The sequence below is a fragment of the Amphiprion ocellaris genome, chromosome 12, assembly GCF_022539595.1.
Source record: "Amphiprion ocellaris isolate individual 3 ecotype Okinawa chromosome 12, ASM2253959v1, whole genome shotgun sequence".
In the NCBI taxonomy this organism is placed as follows: domain Eukaryota; kingdom Metazoa; phylum Chordata; class Actinopteri; family Pomacentridae; genus Amphiprion; species Amphiprion ocellaris.
The window spans coordinates 26291983-26317285 of record NC_072777.1 but is presented as its reverse complement, the minus strand read 5'-3'; the positions used below and the strand labels follow the sequence as shown (position 1 = coordinate 26317285).

The window sequence follows — 25303 nt, the reverse complement described above, 5'->3', positions numbered from 1 at the left end:
ATTATTTAAAATAAAATGCATCTCATTGGTCATATGCTGAAAATATAATTTAAATAGTTTTATGAAGTCGATATGTAAAATATATATAAATATTATTATCCTCTGTAGCGCCTTAACAAATAACTAATGAGTGACTGAAACGTCACATGCCATTGTTAGCAATCGACCAATTATCGGCGTCTGGAGGCGGGACAACATGGCAGGAACTTTCCGTGTAGCAGTTAGCTTCTAAGGTACAATCACTTAAACGTTGCTTGTTAGCCTCATTTTTCAGTAAATGTAGTCTGTTTAACGTTAACGTCAACACTATTGAGCTCTTAAAACTTTACTTACACTGCTCATGTTGAATGTCCGGTATTTATTAAGGAACGCGTCTAGAAAGATGTGTAGCTAACGTTAACCAAACGGGTGCTAATGTTAGTTTGCTAACTTTGCTAACTAGTAAACACGCCGCAGTCTGGGGGCTTGAACTCATAAGTGGATGAAAAAAAGTGGGGGTTTGAGGATCCTTAACTTCTGGAAGGGATGAAGAAGTGGAACTGGAGAGAAAGACAGCGACAGAACCGGCGACAAGGCGGCGGTCAGCGGCACGAATGGTACAGAGGCAGCCGACAAAGATCAGCACAGGACGAACACTGGTACTGTAGTGGCAGGTTAAATAATGTGACGTGTTGTGTTTGTAAAGCCAATACTTACCTCTTATCCTAAGTTTTTGCACGAGAAAACAGTCAAACCTCATAACTGCTCAGTATAGAAACGGCAGTAGAGAAACCTTGATGTATTACTGTCATTCGATGCCTAAACACAAGTAAGTGATAATAAAGCATTGATTAACTATAAAGGGGGAGTTTGAGACAGGTGCAATGTAAGTTCAGATCAACACTAAAAAGGAAAATAGAGGTAAAAAGGAAAATAGATAAGACCAGAAAGAAAACCACAGAAACACCTAAAATCTGCAGATTCTTTATGCTGTTTTAGTGTTTCAAGATCCTAACAGCACCTCTGATTTCTGACAGTAACACTGTTATATTCCCGTTTACAGGTACGGACATAATGATGCAGGACCATCAAACAGAGAATCTCAGCGGAGATATGATCACCAGTCTGCCTCTGCTTCTTCACCGTCTTCATCTTCCTCCTCCTCATCCTCCTCTGCAGACAGTAGTGCTGCACCAGGTCAGTTACCATGCTTAAGGAGCCGGTTTGAAAGTGTAGTGACTCCTCTCAGGTCTCTCACTGGTGTCAAATCATGAACAGAATCCACAAATACAGGTAACTTAATCTGAAGGAACCAGCTCAGCAAATAAACTAGGACTCATGTTTGCGTTCGTGATTTTGAAAACACAAGTTATTACATTCAATTCTATGTTGCTTTTTTCAAAAACACAAACGGTTGGGGCAGTATGGGGTTTATTTTCTTAATCTGGATCACATTGAGAGGGTATTTACAAGTACATTATAATTATAAACTGATTTCACGCCATTTCCAATGAAATCCTAGTTTTTTACCTTCTTAACATGTCCACATGATGTTTTTTGTATGTTGAAAGAGAACTCATGAGTGAAATAAGCAGTCAACTCAATGGCTTAGTATTTCCACATTGAAAATGCAGTGTACGAATGTCAGGCTCAAAAACTCAGAATTAGACTTCTGTGGTTTAATACGTAGCAAACCTAAAGAGCTCATTTTGTTAGGTTGCAGGGTGTAACTTTCTTTATCATTATTCCTCTTCAGCATTAGTTTCTTATTTGAACATGTATGACTGAATTACTCCAATATCACAACTTGCTATTGTGTAGTGTAGACAAATTTTACAGCGTTTGAGTAGAGTCATAGGTGAGCTGGTATGCTCAAGGCAGTAATTTAGAGTTACATCTAAGACTTTTAAGGCAGTAGGATTATTTTCATGGGGAAAAAAATGTATTTTGATACACAGGGATGAGGTTTAGAGAGGATTTAGAGATGTAATTAACAACCAGAGCAGAGCTGTAAATATACTGGACAGAAAGTAATATGTGCAATTCTACTTTTATCTCCTTTTATACTTGCAGAACTGCCAGGTTTCTACTTCGACCCAGAGAAAAACCGTTACTTCCGCCTATTGCCTGGACACAACAACTGTAACCCGCTGACCAGAGAGAAGCTGCAGGAGAAGGAAAAGGAGAAACAGAGAAACAAGATGCTGGCAGAGGACGACAAGCTGAGAAAAGTAAGTCTGTTGTGATGAAAAATGATTTCAGCTTTTCTCCATCTTTTAGCTTTTCGACCTACATTGTACTTGTAGATACAACTTAGTAGTAGAAGTTTACACTTTTATGACATAGTTTATGTGAGAATTGTCATGTTCCTCATCATAAAAACTGAACATATGAGTCACATTACATGTTGCAGTGTTCTAAACTACACTAAAGCATTCTGGCCATGGAAACTGCTGTAGTTACCATAAACCTCTCTGAGAGGACAGTGAGAATTCTCTGTAGAGAAACAATAAATAACAGCCTCAAATTATACAGTAGACTTATTCCTAACACAGAAGGGACCTTTAGGGCACAACTACGCATTACAAGAAAAGCACTCAGAGAGCGCAGTACTCTGCCAAGGCTGCTCAGTTGTATCATTTCCAAGGGCTGAAATCTTGAAAAAAGTCAGCTCTATAGAATGTGGCCATTTAATATAGACGTACCCACAAACAAAATGACCTTGCACTGAACACAGGTGTGTTATGCATGTGTACATTATGTACGGATACAGAATTGCATGACCAAAATATGTAGCGGGCAACGGGAATTGATGGGACTCGGAAACACCCCCACAATTTAATCAGTGGTTCCTTGTATCATTTCTGACACAACGCTGGATTTGTGGTAGGATCATAGTTACAGTGATGCCGTGCCGCTGTCTGGCAATGATACAGAAATCTTGAACAAATCCATCGCTCCAGACTATAAGGCCACTTCACTGTCAAAATCTAATCACTTGGTCCTTGTGTCATTCCTGACCTTCCCTGAAAATTTCATCCAAATCTGTTAGTCCGTTTTTGAGTAATGTTGCTAACAGACAGACAGACAGACAGACAAACCAATGCCGATCATCATAACTCCACCGAGGCTCCCCCTCCTTGGCGAAATAAAAATACGTGAGATTGAAGGCAATGAAACTGTGTTACCTTATATGACAGACATATATGCATTTTGCTGTTTTTTCTGATTATTTGACAAAGTGTCTTTTAAGGTTGACTAAATTCAACCTAAATTAATAGAACCGGTTGAAAATTCTGAATTAATGTTGTTATTTCCAGTTCTTCTCATTCTGATACTGCTTATTGTCATTTGTTGCTGGCTAAAACCACTGTAGGGGAGAAGATAGAAGGCAAAAATTCTTCTATGGATATAAATAAAAGACTGACTGACAGAAGCTATTTTTTAGTTCGTCTTTATGTATGTTGCACAACTCTGCCATACATATTTTGCGGACTGAGCCTTGCTTTTAAACATAAACAGACATTCTGTGGTCCTGAGTGGGTTTCATGCTTATTCCCTATGGAACTTAGATTTTCAGCAACTCTCTAAAAGTAAAGACTGTTCTTTGTCCACTGCCTTTAATCAATGTACCACTTCTGTGTGCTATAAATTTTTCTTTAAACTTGTCTGTACTTTCACTAAAGTTGTCTCTACTTCACTTTCACTTCATATCTTTTTTTCCTATTCTTTTAGCTTGAATTTCAATGTTTTCACTCAATTTTTCTGACTGTTTAAACATTTCAATGCACTATACAATACCCTTTGAATTGCCTTTGTGTATGAAACGTGCTCCACAAATATCCTTGCCGTGTTTAATAGAGGGACATGTATCCTCTTTTACAGAAAGCACCAAGATCAGGACTGAACACTTCACTGCTGCTGCAGAAACGACATCTTGGTCTGTTACCTGAGAACTCCTATTGCAGGTATTTTGTCACTGCTGTGTGCAAAAGTTGACATGAAGCTGTTTTTCTTGCGCACATTTCGGTACCCACAGCTGTAATACATTATAGGAGGAAAAAAAACAAAGACCAACTTTAATGCTAATCAGTTCTGTATGTGTGGAGCAAGTTTTCTTCCGAGCTTTTGCCGACCGGTAATAAAGAAGCTAATCAATTTTGACATGCGGTTCTAGACAGTCATGAAAAGAAACAAAAGCGTGATAAAACAGAGTCAAAATGTTGTTCCGCCTGACAAAATGAATTATATGAATTCAGTTCACATATAAGCCAGACGATTTATATTCAGCCTACAGGCAAACATTTATGCCAACACATAAATAAACATGTACACAGACAGTGGAGAAGAATTGCGTACATTATTCTGGCTTTCAGTGCAGGCAGTGCTGGTTACTATGGTGACTGTGTGTCTCCAGGCTCGTCCATGAGGTGAAGGTCAGCGGGATGAGACGCCACAAACTAGAGATCGAGAGCGCAGACAGCAGCACCCCAAACACTGACAACTTCAGACTTATAGTGGTGAGAACACACAGGCCCCCGGGGTTACTTCACACAGCTTCACACACGTTTTTCTACATAATTTATAGTTCAGAAAGAATATTAAAATGCCTGGAAAACATTTGTTTCTGCTTACGTACTTGGACGCATCATTTGTTTTTGCCCTGACGTCTCTTTAGGGGGATTCGGCCTGCGAGCGAGTCTTCACAGTCAACGATGTTTCTCATGGTGGCTGCAAATACGGCATCATGAACTTCAGCAGCAGCAGTCGAGGATCTCTGTCTGTGGAGATGTGCGATAACCTCTACTTCACCAACCGCAAGGTGGGAGTGTTTCGCCACAGCTGCTGTACCGGCTTTAAACATGAAAAAAAATCCAAATGTTACTAGTTTGGTTGAGCGTTCAATCCTTTACATTAATTATATACAGTCGGATCCATAGGTTCTTGAACTGAGTCACAGTTTTCATAATCCAGCCTCTGTGTTCCACCACAGTGGATGTGAAACGAAGCAATAAAGATGTAACTGAAGTGTAAATTTTTAGCTTTATTTGAAGGGACTTAACTAGAAATTACAGCTAGTTTGTACTTTGTAACTTCAGTTTTAGAGACTCAAAACTAATTGGACAGATGAGCATTTTCATTGCCAGTTTTAGCCTCTTTCCTCATTGCTTCAGGATAAAATAAAGTGACCAAAGTTCTGGACTCATCAGAGGGATGCAGAGATTTTGGGAGTGACTAAATCAACAATTTGGTTCATTCTTAAAAGAGGGGATGCACAGGTGAGACCAGCAACATCAGAAACTGTGGAAGATGCCGTGAGATGACATGCTGTGAATTGGCGCTGTATAAATAAAATTTAACTGAACTGAACTGAAAGAGTCAGCTGGGATAGGCTCCAGCTCTCCCATGACCCTAATGAGGATTATAGAGTGTATAGATGATGGATGGATGAATTGAAAGACTACTAAAGCTAATGTGTAGGGTTTTGATCCCCCTCTCTTGATGATTGCAGAACATTTTGCTTGCAGAAAAAACCCCTCAGCAACATCTAGTCATCAGTATTCGGTGATATCCATGGGTCCCAGACTACAGGAAATCACTGACTGCAAATAAGATAAGACTTTATCAGTCCTGAAGGAAATTCTTTTGCCAGATATTTCTCAGAAAGCAAAATTACATAACATTAGAAATGCAGTGCCTGGAGCACCTATAGACAACAATAAGATACTAATAAAAGTACATATGCATAAGTAATTTGCATCCGAGTCTAAATAATGATAATAAAATAGTAATCCTTATGTCTTAGATGGTTCATGCAATATTTATGTTAAACCTCTTGAATTAAAGCTGGAAGTCTACACTTTAATGCTTCAGATCTACTATGGTTGTATACAGAAGGAGAATTATAAAAATTGTGTTGCTGTCTGAATATTTATGAACCAGACTTTATGTGGATTAATCCTGAATTGCCTCAGGAGCCTATTTTACCATGTGTGTAGAAAAATCTTTTTTTCCTAATACTAAAAGCTCTGCTCTGTCTAAATGTGTTTCAGGTGAATTCTATCTGCTGGGCCTCAGTCAACTACCCCGATTCTCATGTTCTGTATCCTCCTTTGGCTTAACTAGAGCTCTCTGTCAGTCCCTCTTATCTCACAAGTGATTCACCAGGTAACATAGATGATCATTCATTACTTAAAAAGCTTGAATTCAGCCATACGGTCAGCCACAACATTAAAATCAACCCAGGTGAAGTGAGTGACATTGATTATGTTGTTGCAGTAGCTGGGATTTATCAGGTAGCAGGTGAACAGTCGGTTCTTAAAGTTGATGTTTTGGAAGCAGGAAAAAATTTGCAGCAAGAGGCTCTGAAAGATTTTATCTGTAAATGTAGACGACGAGTGACCTGCACAACGTCAGGCAGCTGGTTTTAATTCACTGTTGTAGCAATTTGTGACATAGCACTCATGATTTTTTTGCCTTGACTGAGCTGACTACCAGGCTGTGTTTAGTGGGAGTGGCAGATACTCCAGGTTGCGTCAGTTTACTTCCTGCTTCCCTCTTCAGCAACTCCAACCCAGGTTTGTCAGGCTTCTCACACTATTTACTTTATCCACTTTAGCTGACTGGTTCATTGTGAAAGGCTCACGGTAGCAATACGGTGAAATATATATCGTAGTATAACAATGAATATGAATGTTTCTTACTCTTCTTCAAAACTCCTGCATTCACAGAAGTCGACAGACAGACTTTAATCAAAAAAATTCATCTTGTGGCTCTGAATTTTTCACTCTTCTCCTCTTATCTCTCACATTTTTTCCTCAGATCAGCCTGGGATGCTTTGCAGCTTTAAAATATCCACAGCCTGGTCTTGTGCTTGGTGTCTCAATCCTCAGTTTGATAAGACTTTCAGCACCGGTTAGTCCCTCAGACGCCATTTTAGCTGCTGCTTGTCACATACAATACTTGAACATAAACCTGGTTTGTCAGCTCTGACAGTAGGCTACTGTATTTTCATTTTTATTAGGCACTAAGCACATATTTTTCCCACTTTCTAAGTCATAGAATCCCACCTTCATGATTCCGATATTCCCAGATTCAATCTCCACTGTACAGTTACGAAATATATCTCTACTGCTAGCATTTTATGGTGAGATATTTGTAAAATATACAGCTTGATCATATTTTCCCCTTAATATAAAGCTCAGTTAAAAAAATCTACATAGCCTGAATAGCCTGGACTTTACTGAAAAAAAATAAGGTACAGCATGTATAGCTAGCCCTTATAATGGCCAAAATAAAAGCTTAAACGTAAAGGTAGTGAAATTATCATTAAAAATATCCAAAGATTTGTAGAGCTAACGTCACATAAGCTTGATAGTAAACCTGTTTGATGACTCTTTAAGTGGAATACACATGAACGGACAATTTAAATGCATAAGAAAAGTTATAGATCAAACAGCATCGGAAATGATGGTAACCTTAATGTCCTTTCGAGAATAAATAAAGGTTTGAATGAATGAATGAATAAAACAATTGTGTTTCTGCAGGTTTGTCCCGCAGGGTCATTGTGAAGGACGCAGAGACGGGTCGAACTCAGACGTACAGCGTCGGCAGCGATGTCTTGGCTCAACAGTTTGCCCTTAGAGTAAGTCTTTTGTTACTGCAAAGCGATTAACGTAATTCTATCTTTTTCACTGGTACGGCTTGTTTCTCATAAATAGAACACAGTCAGTAAAGTTGAATGATACTTTTTATTCTCTGATCGAAACTAAGGCAGGAGCACCTAAAGGCTGCATTAGCTCACCTTTGTTTACTTTGTACTGTACGCTGCTGATTACATCATTAATTTGAAAATAGTCACTTACTGTCCCTGCTGAGTGACAGTTCACAGTCCTGAAATTAAATAAGTGTTCTTTGTATCTTGAATTATTTGTAAGAAGATACAGCATCCTATTTACTTTTGAAGCACATAGTTCTTCTGTTTTGTTGTGTTAGTATCAGTTGGGCCTGATTCAGCACCCTTTCTCTAAAACCAGACTGTACAACCAAATCCGGGTTTGTTGAAGGATTACCAGCCAACCTCTATAGTACACTCTTCAGGCAACTTACAACAGGAGCATGCTCAGACTTGTTAATAGTGTCTCTTTTTATCTCTTACATCTTAAACGGAAAGTACCAACTTAAGCCCTCATACAGATGATTTAGAGTCCCTCGACTTTACTGTATTTAGTCTATTTTGCTGCTTAACTAGGATATTGTGTTGCCAAATTAGTTTTTTGTATTGTAAAGTTGCTGTCTATATCTGTTAGTAGTGATATTTGGTGTTTTTGAGAACTTTCAAATTAATTTTAGTGTAAGATGACAGTAAAGTTGTATCTTATGTTAAGTGTGGATTTATCTTGTGTCATGTGACTAAGAACATCCCTCCATTTGTGCAGGTTCCAGTCCTGTTTAACGGGTGCAGGTCGGGGGAGATCTTTAGCATCGACCTCCGGCAGCGAGGCCGCAGAGATCAGAGCTGGAAGGCAAACCGCTTCCATCAGGAATCAGCCATCACATCCGTACGCGTCCTGGAGGATGAAAACTACCTGCTGGCTGCTGACATGCTGGGCCAGGTCAGCTTCTATACATTTTCTACACACTGCTTTATTCTGTAGAGGAGCTGGAGGGTTCGAGCTTTCCTAGCTGACATAAGTCTAAAGGCTGGGTGCTGGTTTGATTTTTTTTATATTCAAAAACAGTGACTTTTTAGACAGTAGGTTATCCTTTGGATTACATTGTAACCAGTGATTTCTGAACCCTCAGAACCCCAGTCAGTACAGTCATGTGACAAACATTCTGTAACTGTTTGGCTGAACTGCAGGCTTTGTTTACACAGAGAGGAGAGGAAACAAATTAGACTGAGAGGAAAAGAAAGGAGACTGGATCAGTAAAATAAATGCAGTATGACTCAAAAACCATAAACAGAGCAGCAAGTTGTTGGGAGATACATTCAGCATGGTGAAACATCTTTCTACAGCTGATTGCAGAGTTAGTAGGCGCTGTAAAAATTAAAATCTATGGCATGTAAAGCCACTGTTTTTTTACAGCACTTACAAAACTGTTTGACATGTTGATTCGAGGTTTTTCAAGTTTTGTAATTCTTTTCTTTTTCTGATTTTCTGATTTATGGCATCATAAATGTGTTATACTGCACAAAAGAGATTTCTGAGTTCTTTCTACTTCTAACTGTGGCTGTGGTGTTGCCGTAGAGGTGCAGGACTCTATATTGCCTTGAAAAATGCTTGGAGTTCAGAGGGTTATTTATTAGTATGTCTATGTTTTGGTCCTGAGATGTGATTAATGTCAAGAAGTTAAATTCACTGTAATATTGTGCTGTACCTATTTCAGTTTATCCCTTGTAATAGGAGCGCTGAACTTCTGTTTACTCAGATTCTATCTTCATTACGGGGTAAAATTGTGAGAAACCATCAGAATATTTCAAGATTTTAACTTTATTTCTGTGTTTTCTTCATTTCTGTGCAGATCAAGCTGTGGGATGTTCGAGTCTCAAAGCCAGTGCAGGAGTACAGAGGTCATCACAACGAACACGCTTACCTTCCCATCCACGTCAATGAGCGTGAAGGGCTTTTATTGGCAGGTAGGAGAAGAAGAAACACATCAGTATGCTATGAAATGTGTAATTTTTTTTAAACTTTCACTGTATAACTGACTGGTTTGTCCACAGTGGGTCAGGACTGCTACACTCGGCTGTGGAGCCTAAAGGACGGTCATCTCCTGAGAACCATCCCATCGCCACATCCAGCTGCTAATGACTTGATCCCCAGCGTCGTCTTGTCCTCTAACCTGGGAGGCTGTAGAGGGTTGCCAGGTCTGCTCATGGCCGTCAAACACGACCTCTACTACTTCCCGTACAACACCGACTACCAGGATGGAGCAGAGCTGAAGGACGGACTTTAGGAGCTACTTCTGCCGACATGCTGTAGAGTAAAAAGGCTGGGCAAAGTTGTTGTGTGACGATTTCTTAACCCATCAGCCTGTATGCAGTTAATTTACAAGAAGTTGTACCTAACTTCAGACTGGAAATATGACCTTGGAAAAGTTGCATTTAAATCTCAGGGGGATGTTTTTTTTCACAGTTTATTTCGTGCCAAAATGAAATCAAAGTGCTGCACAGTTACACCCTGTTCAGAATAAGTGCACTTACTTATAACATGATTGATTTTGATTTTTAAATATTCCATATTCTGCTTGTTGGTTTTTTTAATTTCGTTTAGGTTGTTAAAGAGCTGCTTTTTTGTGCACGTAAAAGATCTGCAAACTTACAGTTATTCTCAAGCGAGTCCATAACTACTCTACCAGTGCAGTAGTGTGCATGTATGTAATATGTAGATGCTGACCTACTGCACATGTACGGAACAAAGTCCTCCAAACAGACAGAAAAAAATGTAGAATAAAGGCTAATTCATGCTTTCTGTGTCTGCAAGGCTCAGCATTTTGTGCATTTTGTCATCCACTCTTAATGCTTGTGTCTATCCCAAAATTTAAGACTGCAGACTGAAGATGTTCCAGGAATTGTGCTTAATTCTTACTATGGAGAGGCTGTAAATGGAGATTTAATACCTTCATAATTCATCATTAACAGATGCACTTGAAGTAGTTGCTGCAGGACTTTGGAGGTGCTTTGATTTGTAAATGCTATCCATCACTGGAGCAAAAACACAGAGGAAAGTACTAAATTCTCCAGATATCCTGTGCTGTGTCCACACACTCAAGAATAAATACATGAACACTATGCTGCAGTCCAATGTGGAAGCAGCTGCTATATCGTGTAAAAGAGCAAAGTCACAACCTTTTAGAAACATCCACAAGAGTGTTTTTCAGTGTTCAGTATGAGGGGCAACCGGATACTTGATTATACTCCCTTGCAGACACCATGGATGCATAGCTGTTGCTGTTTTACTGCTTTTCTAGTCTGCTTGGAGGACTCGGTTGCATTCATGCATGTGCAGCAGGGATCTACATATTCTGAGCATGCACACTGTTGCCCTTGAACTTTAGCCACTGCACACACTTTCACGAACTTTACAAAATTTATATCGTGTAGATCTTCGTGCACTTGGATGTGGGAAGTTTATTGCTGGCCTGAATAGAACTGCATGTGCTGTCCGCTTTCCACACATCAGTCATGCAGAAGCCCTGAATTACACATCTGTTGTGTCTCAACTGCTCTTTACATGCCTTAAATGCCTTCATTGAAGTCCAGGCTTTTCGTGTAAAACTACTCTAAACATGTGAGATTTGATTCTGAAGAAGAATGATTCAGAAAGCCCCATCCTGGAAGTCGAACGCATTGGTTCCTTAAATTTATTATGTATGAAACCCTCTGGGGTCTGAATCCATGTTTTTGAAGACCGTCATTGGTGCAGAGCAGCTTCAAGGTGGAAATGCTCAGCCATGACTCTGATGTCCAGTATATAAAAAGCACCATATGGACATGGCACCAAGTTTAAAAAACTTTTTACTAGAGGAGGTCTTTTAAAGCTGCAGGCATGAAGCAGTTTGCACATCTAAGCATAAAAACTACAAACAAGATGAGGCCCTTCCAGCCTGGCTCTGTCCAAAGAGGAAAAATGTTTCAACCAGCATCTCTAAATCTCACAATTCAACAAGCCTCATAAACATGTCATCTCATGTTATTACTTTAATGTGCCTGTGTTTGTTATGTTCTAAATGTATCTGTGGTCATCTAAAAATTTGATGACTCCTGCTCTAGAAAAGGATCAGATTAATGGAACTCTGAACACGAATCTTGACATTTTCTCCATCACTTTCTTCACTGTCTCCATGGACACCTCTCCCTCCTCCTGCTGGTGGTCGGGCCTCAGGGCCTGTTTCTGAGGCTGGATGGGACCAGAGTGCTCCATGAAGGGCAGATCAGGCCACTTCCAAGCTATACCAAGGTGCTTGCAGATCTGCGAGTCCAAGGCCAAAACGTTCTCCACTTGTTCTTCCCTCTCTGCTTCAGCCATGAGCCGCATCTCCCGAAATCTTCTGGCATCAGCAACTGAAAAGTGTCTGCATCAAGTAGAGAAGGGTGGAGGTGCACAAAAAAGAGGATGCACTTAAAAGTAATAAGTAACCCCACATCGTACTTTGAATTCTGCCTTGTATTGTGCAAGTGAGACTTCAGTTTCCTGCTGATCAACAGTCTGCCGACAACACCAGTGCAATCATTAGTAAGCAAGAAACACCAGAGATGACGTCAGCAGGATTAAGAGTTTCCAGCATCAGCAGCAGTTCTGTAGGGCAAACTTTAGAATTATGCTAACTTCACCATGCTAACCTACTGACTGTTAGCTTTTTAACTGTCTTATTTTACTGACATGCATGTCAGCATGTTAACATTGGCACTTTATCACTACAAAGTACAGCTTCAGCTGATGGGAATGTCATTAGTTCTGCAATGATTTGGGCTATAAACAAAGATGAGATGGTGCTGAAAGTTATCAAAGTCAATAAGTTACGGAATGTGTTCAAAACGAACAAAAAATAAATAAAGCATCACATTATCAAATTAATATTTAGTAGTCCTGTCATTAGCACGCAGTAGAGCTCTAACCCTGGCTGGCATGTTGTATCTTAAGCTTGAGAAAAAGCAGAGTAAAGGGAGAAAATTGTCCCTCTTCGAATATTGAAATCTTACACATGGTTTGGTGCTGCCATCTAGTGATATTATTATGCTTCAAAACCTGTGTGTTGCTGCACAAGTTCCATACTGTAGGATGGGTTTCAGGCTCTGAGTCTCCTCAAAAGGGTCATTTCTAAAAGTTGTATGTGTTGATGTGTTTCATTATGCTGTCAAGCATTATTTGTTCATCTCCCAGCCTCAGGAAGTGTTACAGTTGTTGAAAAGTAATAAGGTTTATTCACATCTACATTATAGTACGCTAGAAACCATTCATGAAATGCTAAGTAGGGGGTTAAAGCAAAATGTTACCTTTCTTAAAAAAATTTTTTATATTTCTTGCAGTCTTTGCACACTTGTATAAGAAGAATAATTATGAACTAAAAACAAAAGATGTCTATTTTCCTATCAAATTCAATGAGACAGAGAACAACATACCTTCAAAATTAATCAAATAAACATTTTGTGGGGTTTAAAGTTCAGTGTTAAATATTTAGTCAAAGCAATTGAGCCAGACTCGAGTGTTTGCAAATACGTTTTTTTCTTTCGATTTTTATATATGTGAATTGCACAAGTACAGTTCAGCTGTTTAACCAATATTGTCATGTTTCAGTGTAATTGTCTAAATGCTCTTTAATCCACTGTCCTCACACATAAAAACCTGCACAGAAGAATTCAATTAATTATTTGCAAACATCACTTGACCAGGCCTGATTTTAAAGTCCTCCGAAGTAACAAACACTTAAAGGTTATCGACCAAATTCGACTTCTATGTGAATATGCATGCATCATTGTGATAACTGACCGCAGAGCTCATGTGTGTTGGCATGACTTGTCTTTCCAGTTCAACACGGACCAAATCACCAACCCTGTCTGTGTTTAACATTAATGTAAAGATGATCTCATTGGAATGAGATTAAAGTGTTCTTCAACGGAGCTGTGAAAAGGGTTGAAAAAACACGACCTTGTCTCCATATATATGGAATCTGCATTTCACCAAATGCAGTTATTGTTTGCACTGAACTGAACTTGTCTGCTGTTACAATGACTGTGTATTTATATGTGTTCAAATGTGTGCAATATTTATTTTTTGTTTATTTTGACAATTTGAAATAAACTGACTTCAATAGACTGCATGTTAAAAACGACACTTGTAAAGACGATGTATTTCATGACAGCCTTGAGCTCCCAACTACTCTTATTACTCTTAATTTTTCTGTGATGGAATCATTGAAATACATGCACCTTTGTCACATAAACAATCATGGATATTGGTTCTTTTATAGATTTATTACAGGTTTCTGGAAATATGACAAAATATACTTAGTCAGAGCAATTCTAATATCTGGTTAAACATCCGTTGGGCATTTTCACCTCAGTTAGGTGCTTTTGGTAGCTGTCCATAAGCTTCTGGTTGGAACTTTGACCACTCCTTTTGACAGAACTGGTGCAGTTTAACTAAATTTGTCGGCTTTGTGACACAGACTTGTGTCGTCATCACAGTTCACAGTTTCTTGATGTGGTTTAAATCAGGATATAAAACAGTCTAAACTGCACCAATTCTGTTAGGATGAGTAGTCAAAGTTACAACCAGAAGCTTGTGGACGGCTATCTAAAGTGCCTAGTTGAGGTGAAAATAGCCAGGGGACATTTAACTATTGGCATTGCTGTATGTATATTTTTGACCCAGCAAATTTTGTCATGTTTCTCAAAGGCCTGTAATAAACCTTTGAAAGAACCAAAAGCATGATTGTTTCTTTTTGTGACAAAGACACGTTTCAAGATTTCGTCATAGAAAATTCAGAGTTGCAGAAGTCATTGGAAACTCAATACTGCCCTGATATGTACGGTCTTTACAAGTGTGTCAACCTTTCTCCATGATTGTAAATGCTTGCTTTGCTCCTTATCTTCAGGGCGTTTAAGTATGCCACTATTTGCTAACAAAATATTTTTCATTGACCTCAAAGGTGATGTCAGTGTTCTGTTTACAGCTTGCCTGTCCAAGAAAACGTGAGTTTTAGAGTGTGATAAATTGAAAATGATATCAGACACGTATACATCCTTACACCGCATATGCTTGAGTACTTTCTTAACAATGTATGGCCGCTGTTTGACTTCTGAATCTCTCTGTGCAGTCGTCCCAGCACCAGCATGTCGTGGCTGCTGAGCCCAGTGAGGACGGTGTGTATTCTGGCTTGGAGACACTACAAGCTGCACTGTGTGCTGCTGCTGCTGGCTGCTGTGTTGGTTGTTCTCTTTGTGGCTCTGCTCTTCTTCTCTCTGCCCTCAGAGCTCAGCCACAAGCTCTTTAACATCGCTGGATAGAAGCACCAACATCCCCCGAGTGTCTCAGTAGTGTGGTGTACATAGTATGCACTGTGTACTGCACTGGAACTTGTATTTCTTTAATCAGCTGCACTGTATAATGTGTGGTTTTTTTTTAATGTAGGATTGAAAAAAACTGCCAATACAACATTTCCTAATAGGGGCTTTATTTTTTATTTTTTTGTTGTTTTTTTAAATGCTGTGATAATGATGCTGGTTATGTTTTCTGGGACCCGCCGGCCTGCAAGAGAGAAGTCAGATGCATGATGTTAGAAGCACATTCACAGCTGTCCAGTTATGTTTTTAAAATTTGTTTTGTTGATTAAATTATACACTAGAAGTGCAATTAACAGCAAGAGTCATTCCATCTTAAATCATCACTTTTTTAGAACAATTTCTGCTCCACAGTCTCTGACTTACCTGAAATTTTTATAGCATAAAATATGAATATTAATACAGAAATATTAGCTCGATATATCAAATACTGTCAAGTTAATTTTTTTAAAGAAATTGCCAGTCCACCCATTTTCAGTATATTGCTTCATATATTGAAATTTGAGGCCATGTCTCAACTTTCTCAGGATATCGCGATATCTCAGCAACTAAAAAAGACACAAGCATAGATTTTCACAGTTGTTTCTCATCATGTCATTGATTCAGAATCTGCAATATTAAACAAGTAGATCGAACAGTCTCTAATTGTGGGTGAGTTGAAATATGAAAAAATGTTAATGGTAAAATAAAATCCCATTTTTTAGCACATACTAACCAAAAAATGATAATGCAGAAGTCATCTAGTGATTTTTCTAAACAATATGTAGTGGCATGTCACATTGAAACAAAACAAACAAAATATATAGAATACTTATATAATACTTTGTCACTAATATGAAAAAAGTCATGTTCATTTAACTTTTATAAATGGCTGAGTAGGTATGGCAAATTGTACCATAAAAACATAACTATTTTTAATATGGGTCTAATAACAGCAATACAGAATCAATGCCATGATGAGAAATAACATCAAATTTCAGACTTTTATCTCACATTTTTCCTGAGATATTGCTGTTAAATGCTGAAGGTAGGTTGCAGGCAATTTTTGTTTATAATCTTGGAAAGTACTTGATATATCATTTTAAAAATCACACAGATCACAGATACCATTTTAAATCTTAATAGTTGATGGTAAAAACAAATGACCTGTTATTTTTTCCATTTTTATTTATTCTATTTTTTCAAGAGTGTATTCTCAGTTAACAAAGCAATTGTTTGGTCTATGAAATGTCTAAAATTTGTGAAAAACACACAGGCTCTCCCTCTAGGTGGTGCCTTCAGACTGTTTAAGTTATTAATTCAGTAAAAAAAATCTGCCCAAAAAGATATTTGATTTACAATTAAATGTGACAAATAACAGTAAAAAAATCTTCACATTTCAAAAGCTGGATCAGATATTCTGTCATTTTTGCTGAAAATGTATAAATCAGTAATTGTTACCTTCTAAAAATGTTTTTGGTTTACTCTGATATCTGTGTCAGCTTCAGAATTTACTAGTATGATAAAAAAAAAAACAAGATTATTTTCTTAAATGCTTCAAATTACAGTAAACTGCAGTTTTTTTTATAGCCTTATTAGCGAAATTTCACAACACTGTGTGACAGAATAAAAGTATAAGAAACATAAACACACATACTGTCATCTGTTGCACTCGTACCCGCAGTTCTGTATTTCGCTGCTGCAGACGCTCATTCTGAGAGCGGAGCTCAGAGATGTTTTTCAGAACGCCACTGCAAACACACACAAACACAAAAATGACTCATTCGATACAGATGCATTTCTTCTTCATGTGCGTGTTACTCACTGGTATTGTCTGAATTTCTTCTCTGCTGCATCCCACATTTTGAGCTTGTCCTCAGGGATGATGTTGGCCATACTGTCCCAGTAGGCTTTATAATCTGAAGCATCTGGGGCTTCTGCATGGCCAACGCTGGAACGTTGGTGGGCTGTGCTCTCCCTTAAAAAGCATCACCAACATACCATTTCAGGCTTAACAGAGAGAGATCCAACACTCTTTTAAATAAGTGGCCTACATGAGGATTTGGAATCCAGTAATCCATACTTGGGCTTACCTGGACTCCACACGCTGCTCGAGGAAGCTTCTCAGAGCAGGCAGGACATTGCTATAATGGATCAGTTCAGAGCTCTTATTAGTGCTAGAACTGGTCTCCGCTGCCTTTGGGACATCACTGGATTCAGCACAAACATCCTGCAGGCAGACAAAGCACTAATAGAAGATGCAGACAAAGTAACAAGGTCATATTTCATACTGTTCACAATCACCCAATGCAATTATCTCTTTCCGTCCTCACCTCAGTTTGCACTCCTTGCTCTCGTTTATACTTTAATATGAAACCAGCCAACTCTGGCACATCCTCGCCTTCGATGCCCAAAGACTGAAAGAGAAAACAGCATGTCTCACTAAGATTTGCTGCATAGTGTCCAACAATACACTCATGTATGTCCCCACTCAAACTGGCATCCCATGTCAGGGCTGCTGCATACAGCAGAACTGCAAGGACTCACATGAAAGAGAGCTGTCAGCTTCACAAAGGTCTGTTCTTCCTTCTCCAGGGGAGCCAACAGCTGCAGGAGTTTACTCTCCATCAGGAAGCCCTGAGATGGGAATAGGGGGAATGTTTGCTCCAAGTTGCTTGTCAAGCTTGAAATTCCAAATAATTGCAACACTATTTACATTTTTGACTAAGAAAGTTTCATGGCAAAGTAACAATTTACTCGTTTTTACTTAGAATCTTCAAAAACATACTGTACTGTGTTTAAGGCTTTCACTTACATGTGCAAATAATTCTAAACTGTGAGGCCAAAATAAACAACCTTGGCCTCTATGGATGAGAGAATGTTTAAAATGCAAATTTTCCCATCATTAGGCTAGACAGAGACTTTAAATAACAGCGAAAATTTACTTCCGCCTAATACAAACAAATTGGAGGTTGAACAGCCTTCTAACAATGAGACAGTGGCAATAGTGTTATGTATGTGTCTCTTCTAAAAAGTTGCAGGCAAAACCCTACCCAATTTACTACAAAAAATTAAACAGAACATCACTTTAGTAATAGTAGTACCAGAGGGCCTTTTAAGTTGATATGTGCCAAGCAGCAGCTTTTTAAGAATGGTATAGGATTGTGTTCTCTTGACAAACATGGCCTGGTCCCAGCACAGAGACGTTCAAGGTGGAAAGAGTTAAGAAAGCTAAAATGAGACCAAAAAAATCAACAGATGTACAAGGATTTGAGAAATATGCCTTCATTCCTGTCATGTCTGTATTTCAAAGTTCTTCTATAGTTAACCCCAAAACATAATTTCTGTATCAAAGTTATATATTTACATTTTTTCCCATGAAAATAATCCCTTCCTGCCTTAAAATGGCTTGGATTCAGTTCGGCACCAATGTACCAACCACTTAACCTACAACTCTGCTCCAACACTGTAAAACTGCTCTTTACATACATGCTAGAATTGATTCTGAAGAAGAAGAAGAATTCAGAAAGCCCCATCCTGGAAGTCGAATGCATTGGTTCCTTAAATTTATTATGTATGAAACCCTCTGGGGTCTGAATCCATGCTGTTGAAGACCATCATTGGTGCAGAGCAGCTTCAAGGTGGAAATGCTCAGCCATGACTCTGATGTCCAGTATATAAAAAGCACCATATGGACATGGCACCAAGTTCAAAAAACTTTTTACTAGAGGAGGTCTTTAATCCCTTGACGACTTTCATTCAGACTGCAGCATATTCAATACGTACCTCGGAACCTTTTGCAAGCACTGGTTTCTCGTATACCAGTTGGAGTGGGACCTAATTATTGTATACTGTTATTATTGTTATATATCTGTCCTATGTGTAATAGACAAATTAACAATTTCCACTAATTTTAGCATCAACTGGACAGCAAAAATCTGCAAAAGTTTTTTTTTTTTTAAATTTAATTGTAAATAAATTCAAGGTTAAAAGCTGCAGCCATTAAGCATAAAAACTACAAACAAGACGAAGCCCTTCCAGCCTGGCTGTGTCCAAAGGGGAAAAATACTTCAACCAACATCTCTAAATCTCACAATTTACCATGTCATCTCATGTTATGACTTTAATTTGTCTGTGTTTGTTATGTTATAAAGATATTTGTGGTCACCAGAAATTTTACGACTCCTGCTCTAGAAAAGCATCAGATTAATGGAACTATTCATAAACATGAATCTTGAAAGTTTCTAACCGTTTCATCACACAGCAGCTCCATCACTGTCTTCACTGTCTCCATGGACACCTCTCCCTCCTCTTGCTGGTGGTCGGGCCTCAGGGCCTGTTTCTGAGGCTGGATGGGACCAGAGTGCTCCATGAAGGGCAGATCAGGCCACTTCCAAGCTATACCAAGGTGCTTGCAGATCTGCGAGTCCAAGGCCAAAACATTCTCCACTTGTTCTTTCCTCTCTGCTTCAGCCATGAGCTGCACCTCCCGAAATCTTCTGGCATCAGCAACTGAAAAGTGTCTGCATCAAGTAGAGAAGGGTGGAGGTGCACAGAAAAGAGGATGCACTTAAAAGCAGCAAGTAATCACACATCATACTTTGAATTAGCAGTTAAATTGTGACTTACTTGACTTGCTTCTGTAGGCGTTCATACTCATCGACGGCGCGTTTGTATTCTGCAGATAACTTCTCTCTCTTCTGCGCTAATTCTTTCTGTTGTCTCATGCGCTCATTTTTTGGTGTTTGTTTTTCTTTCTGCAGGCTGAAACACAAAGAACAATGTGATCGTGTGTGTGTCTGTGTGTGTGTGTGTGTGTGTGTGTGTGTGTGTGTGTGTGTGTGTGTGTGTGTGTGTGTGTGTGTGTGTGTGTGTGAGACTTTCTCTTTGCGGCAAAGAAACTGTACTTACGCGGAGATCCTGCTTTTAATGCTGGACATCTTGACCTTTGCAGGCTGATCCGTTTTGCTTTTTGTTAGTAGCTTCATGATCCTGTCAGCGCCCTTCATCTGTTGATGCTCTCTCTGCATCTGCAGAGGAAAGAATGAGAATTAGGCTCCAAGATTTTTTTCTTTGTCAACTCCTAAAGCATTTATTTTCTCTCCATCATTCCCACTACATGCAACATTACTGCTTTCTGAAACATTCCACTTAAAATTAAATTCAATGCTTCACCAAACCTTGAACTGTGAATCGTTTTCTTCTCGAAGCATCTGGATGTATAAGTCAGTGTCCTTCAACATCTGATCGTGGAGTTTCTCTTCATAGTTCTCCACTTCATCCCTCCTCTCAGTCAACTGTGCTATCTATAAACAGATTAGATACAGAGTTTAAATGGAAGATATAGACATTAATCATGATGAAAGAAGACCAATATGGAGTCTATGTATATGTGTGTTTTAGTTCTCTTCTCCTGACCTGTTTGTCCCAAAGTTCCTTCATTTCTTGTTGCCATTCTGCCTTGTATTGTGCAAGTGAGACTTCAGTTTCCTGCTGATCAACAGTCTGCCGACAACACCAGTGCAATCATTAGTAAGCAAGAAACACCAGAGATGACATCAGCAGGATTAAGAGTTTCCAGCATCAGCAGCAGTTCTGTAGGGCAAACTTTAAGAATAATGCTAACTTCACCATGCTAACCTACTGACTGTTAGCAGGTGGAGCATTTACCTTTTTAACCGTCTTATTTTACTGACATACATGTCAGCATGTTAACATTGGCACTTTGTCACTACAAAGTACAGCTTCAGCTGATGGGAATGTCATTAGTTTTGCAATGATTTGGGCTATAAACAAAGGTGAGACGGTGCTGGATGTTAAGAGATTACAAAACCATCAATCCTGAGCAGGAACAAGAGTGTCTCCACTGTAATCTATTAATGACCTATTATGAGTGCACAAAGATACACACATTGGTGACTCTAATTTATAAGGCTCTTTTAGGCTTAATTCCTCCCTATTTGTGCACTTCATTACAAAGAACAAACACTTTCTATGCCTTACGTCCCTGCACTACTCTTGTTTTATCTGTTCCTCGTGTAAGGACTGAATCTGGAAAAAGAGCCTTCAGCTTTGCTGCCCCCTCAGCATGGAATACTTTACAGACTAAATTGAAACTGTATGAATTTATTCCACTTGGAGCATTCCGTTCTATCCTAGATAGACAGTGTGAGACCACTGAACAGTGCTTGTGCTTTTAAATCGTTGTTAGTTGTCTGTGTTACAGCTTCCGCACTTCAAATTGTAAAACATTTATACTAACTTTTACTGCCACCTCCTTGTAATTATTTTATGATGTTTGCTGCTGACCTCTTGGCCAGGTCACCCTTGTGAAAGAGATCCTGATTTCAATGGGTATTATTTGGTTAAATAAAGGTTAAATAAAAATAGTAGTTGACATATTTTCACTCAGAACCCTAAATGTTGACCTCATGGTGGAACTAGATGAGATCAGGCGAACGCGGACAACCATGAAATTCATTAGCCATCACCTGCTGTGAGCCATGGATGTCTACAGAAAGGTTTAAAGCAAACCATCCAGTGGCTGTTGAGATATTTCAGTCTGAAACAAAGTGGTGGACCCATACGAGATAGAGTGATGCAGGTAGCCAGAAGGTTAAGACATGAAATGTAAACTCAATCAAGAAAATGAATTAGTTTTCTGTTGTTTATGATGCAGTGTTACACTTTCCATCGCACTGTCCTCACATATTCAGATGCATTCTAGAAATCATGTAAAGCTGCTTCTTACCTCCATCTGGCCAAGCTCTTCCCTGTAAGCTTTAGTCAGAGTTCCTATCTGCTCCTCCATCCTCTCAATCAGCAGGTCAATCTCCTCCTCGTTGTTCCTCAAGGTCTTCACATAGTGATCGTCTTTCTTCTTTAACTCCTGTGTAGCACAGTGCTAAATGTGGTGTCTTCCAACTAAGGCTAGTTATTACACAAAAGCTGATATCTTGTCTATAATTCTTCAAACATTTTATCACTACTTTAACAGCTACATGGAGTTACCTGTTGCAGGTCGTTTATGCGTTTTTTCTTGTCTGCGATGATAGTATCACACAACTGCTGATGGCTCTTCAGGGCTTCATACAGTTCTGGAGTAATCTTGTCCTCATTGAGTGTCCACCAGCTTCTAATGATCTCATCATATTTTTCCTGGCTGGCCTTCGTATCATTCTCCTGCTGCTCTCGTCTGTGACAAAAATCATAGTGAAAAGGATCAGAGGCGAAAAAAAGGGCTTCACAAGACAACTTCACATCAGGCATTTTCAGAAGCACTCTACATGGAAGCTGGGCTGACTTTGGACACCAAGAGGAGAATCTTTAAAAAATACCTAATTCTGCGAGCTTCCTCCAACTCTGCCCTTCGCTCCAACCATTTGGCATCGCCTGCAGTTTGGATGTTGGTCACAGATGTTGTCAGTTCTCTCTGCAGGCTGATTATTCTCTGGGCAGTGATTATGGGGGATAATTTGGGTCAAAGTATTTGAAGAAAATTTCTCATCAACCAAACAAACATTTTCAAACAAATTTTTAAAAAAATACAGTAAATAATAAGAAAATAAAAGCAAAATAAAATGACTTCAAATACAAAAATATACAATTCGATCATAAGAGAGAGCTACATTTGACGACCACTTTCTCACCTTTCATTCACTGATTAGGCTGTCTTATGTTGTGATTACATTTTCCACTTTCACTGCAGAATGTCTCTGTTCTGTTACAATTTTTAGTTTTATTTTTGTTCTGTTCTTGTTGTTGTGGGCTGGTATGACAGTGCAGTACATATTGGCTAAGTACTTTTGTAAAAAAAAAACAAAAAAAAAAAAAACAGGTCAATGGATCGGAAAGGTAACAAATATTAGGACTTAAAGGTCCCATGTGGTGAAAATTCATTGGTTTTGTGTTTTGTAGCTGATATAAACTTGGAAATGTGACATTAAATGATGTAGCAGTCTTAATATGGTCAGTGATATGGCATGTTTGTACTACTTTCTTGTTGAATGCAGCTCTTTTACTTGGCTATTTTCACATTGTGATAGTGCTACACTTACTAAAGCATTTAGAATGCCAGTTCTTCTTTTCCCACTACTCTTCTTCTTTGATTTTAATGTGTTATCCTTAGAATTTTTGTAGTTGTGTGTGATGTGAAAACCTCAGACTGGTAACTTTAATTGCACACGCTAAGTCACAATAAGATATTAATTATATAAAGTAGAGTCACTTTATAATCCTTTAGCAGAGTGATGGGTGAGCTGGTGTGCTGGACCTGCAGGAAGTGACAAGGGGATGGTGTAGCGCTACAACATTACATTTTTATGGGGGAAAAAAACACCTTAATATGTTAGTTTGATTAGTAGAACTGAGGTTTTAGGGGTTAATCAGTACCAGAGAGGAACTTTAAATGCTGGGAAACATAATGCACTCATCATGATTTCATAGCTTCAATGAAATTAGAGAGGAAAACAACAAGGAAACATGTAGAAACTAAAACCTTTGTACGTTCCTGCTCCTCGTCTCTCTTTGACTGCTCGGTGACCTCCTCATTGGGGTTTTTTTCAGCCTTCCAAGTGGAGAGCCTAGGATAAGATAAGATAAGATAAGATAAGATAAGATAAGACTTGCACCCGCAGTGCTACATCAGCACATGGGATAGTGCAAAAAATATAGGGATATAAGCAGAATGATAAATAGAAATACAAATAAGTACTGTTGATATTGTACATTGCATCTGTTTACTTTTGAATTAAATAGTCTCATTGCTGATAGTAGGAAATATTTTCTGAATCTTTCTGTCCTGCAGCGCAGGGATAGGAGCCGTTCACCACCGATGTTTTGTTGTTCACTGAGGCAGATATGAAGCGGATGATCCATGTTTGTCAGAATGGCCTCTATCTGGTTCCAGAAGCACATTCCAGTGTGTTGATTCAAAGCAGTCCCTTAGAGCTTCACTAGCCTGAGGAGTCCATCTTCTGATTTTGACTTTAGTTGCAGGCTGTCTCAGCACACAAGGTTTGTAACAGGTCTGCAGATAAACCAAGTTTTGATCTGACCTGCCCAGTGGTAATAAGGCAGTAGCTCTGTAAGCTTCTTTCACATCGGCATACAGCAGGTCTAGGGTTTTATTTTCTCTGGTAGGACAGTTAACAAACTGTGTAAATCCAGTCAGGTGAGAGGAGAGGCTGACATGATTGAAATGACCTGATATTATTACAGTGCCTCAGGATGTGGGGTCTGTATCCTAACAGCAGTATCAAGCAAAACATCACACAGAACCAAGTCAGTTGCCTTGGGTGGGATATATACAAGTATTATATGACTGAACTCCCTTGGAACATAATATGGCCGAAGGGCAACTGCCAACAGTTCGATATCTGGACAACACAATTTCTCCTTAAGTTACATGTGAGGAGTTACACCATCTCTGGTTAACAAATAAAGCCAGACCACCTCCTTTCTTCTTGCCACTAGCTTTAGTATCTCTGTCTGACCTTATGAGAGTGAAGCCAGGTAGATCCACAGTTGAATCTGAGTTGTTTTACATATATAGAAAGACACTGATACTGCACAGATTTTTGCATGAGGAGAACATACTGATTTTAAATATACTGATATTGCACAGATTCTATTTTGTATACAAAAAATAAATGATTTTATATTGTATGGAGAGTTTTGACTGTCCAAATTCTTCGCACAAGTTTAACTGAATTGACACATCAGTGTGAAATATGACAGGTATTTTGTAGTTTTTTGTTTGTTTATTTTTGACATAACTTTTACAAATCATTGAAAAAATTATAAATTATAAGACACAAACAGCCCATGAAGTTCTTACAGTCCATTCAGCATGAAAGACGATTTTTCTACCCTGCAGCTACAGTGAGTTAACTAAGCTAATTAAGCTAACAACATTACCTGGTCTTCGTCTCTTGTTTTTCAGGCAACACAGAGCGTCCCGGTGCCTCCTCTGGATCCTTGTCAATTTTTTCCATGTTCACGTTGTGTTGTGTCAAAGTTACTGAAAGAAATCGATAAGTGCTAAAGTGATGAAGATAAAAAAAAAACGGCAGCTCTGTATCCGTTTAGTACACGTTGCCAGGGCGACAGAGCGACTAGTGCTGCCTTCAGGTGTCCTGGTAAATTAGAAACTCAACGGTAATTAACAGGAGTTGTGCCGGACTGCATTTGTTTTGTTTGCTTGCTTGTTTGATAGTTTGTGTTTGTTTGTTTTTTGAACGACAATTGGCCAGTCAACAAATTGTTAGGTTTTCTGAT

At 38.8% G+C, this 25303-nt stretch overlaps 2 protein-coding genes across 4 annotated transcripts; one reads left to right on the top strand and one right to left on the bottom strand.

Moving 5' to 3' along the window:
* Nucleotides 1-186: 186 nt before the first annotated feature.
* On the top strand, nt 187-11687 carry wdr21 (WD repeat domain 21). 2 transcript variants are annotated; one of them, XM_023297207.3, is made up of 13 exons: nt 187-596; nt 1043-1176; nt 2053-2210; nt 3865-3947; nt 4397-4499; nt 4658-4801; nt 6033-6082; nt 6478-6557; nt 6802-6894; nt 7527-7624; nt 8418-8594; nt 9505-9619; nt 9707-11687. In XM_023297207.3, the coding sequence occupies exons 1-13, from the start codon at nt 526-528 to the stop codon at nt 9937-9939; spliced, it is 1539 nt and encodes a 512-aa protein (XP_023152975.2). In that variant the 5' UTR covers nt 187-525; the 3' UTR covers nt 9940-11687. The 2 variants fall into 2 exon arrangements, with proteins under 2 accessions (XP_023152975.2, XP_023152972.2); XM_023297204.3 differs by having other exon boundaries at nt 187-638.
* Nucleotides 11688-15125: 3438 nt separating this feature from the next.
* Nucleotides 15126-25125, bottom strand: drc1 (dynein regulatory complex subunit 1 homolog (Chlamydomonas)). Of its 2 annotated transcripts, none has more exons than XM_023297211.2 (16): nt 24944-25125; nt 23523-23607; nt 22363-22475; nt 22037-22220; nt 21777-21914; nt 20444-20530; nt 20206-20331; nt 19937-20055; nt 19655-19789; nt 19275-19548; nt 17573-17662; nt 17359-17442; nt 17119-17255; nt 16851-17003; nt 16683-16776; nt 15126-15233 (listed from the first exon to the last, which is right to left on the bottom strand). In XM_023297211.2, the coding sequence occupies exons 1-16, from the start codon at nt 25018-25020 to the stop codon at nt 15210-15212; spliced, it is 1920 nt and encodes a 639-aa protein (XP_023152979.2). In that variant the 5' UTR covers nt 25021-25125; the 3' UTR covers nt 15126-15209. The 2 variants fall into 2 exon arrangements, with proteins under 2 accessions (XP_023152979.2, XP_023152980.2); XM_023297212.2 differs by having other exon boundaries at nt 15151-15233; nt 16704-16776.
* Between the last annotated feature and the right edge of the window lie 178 nt (nt 25126-25303).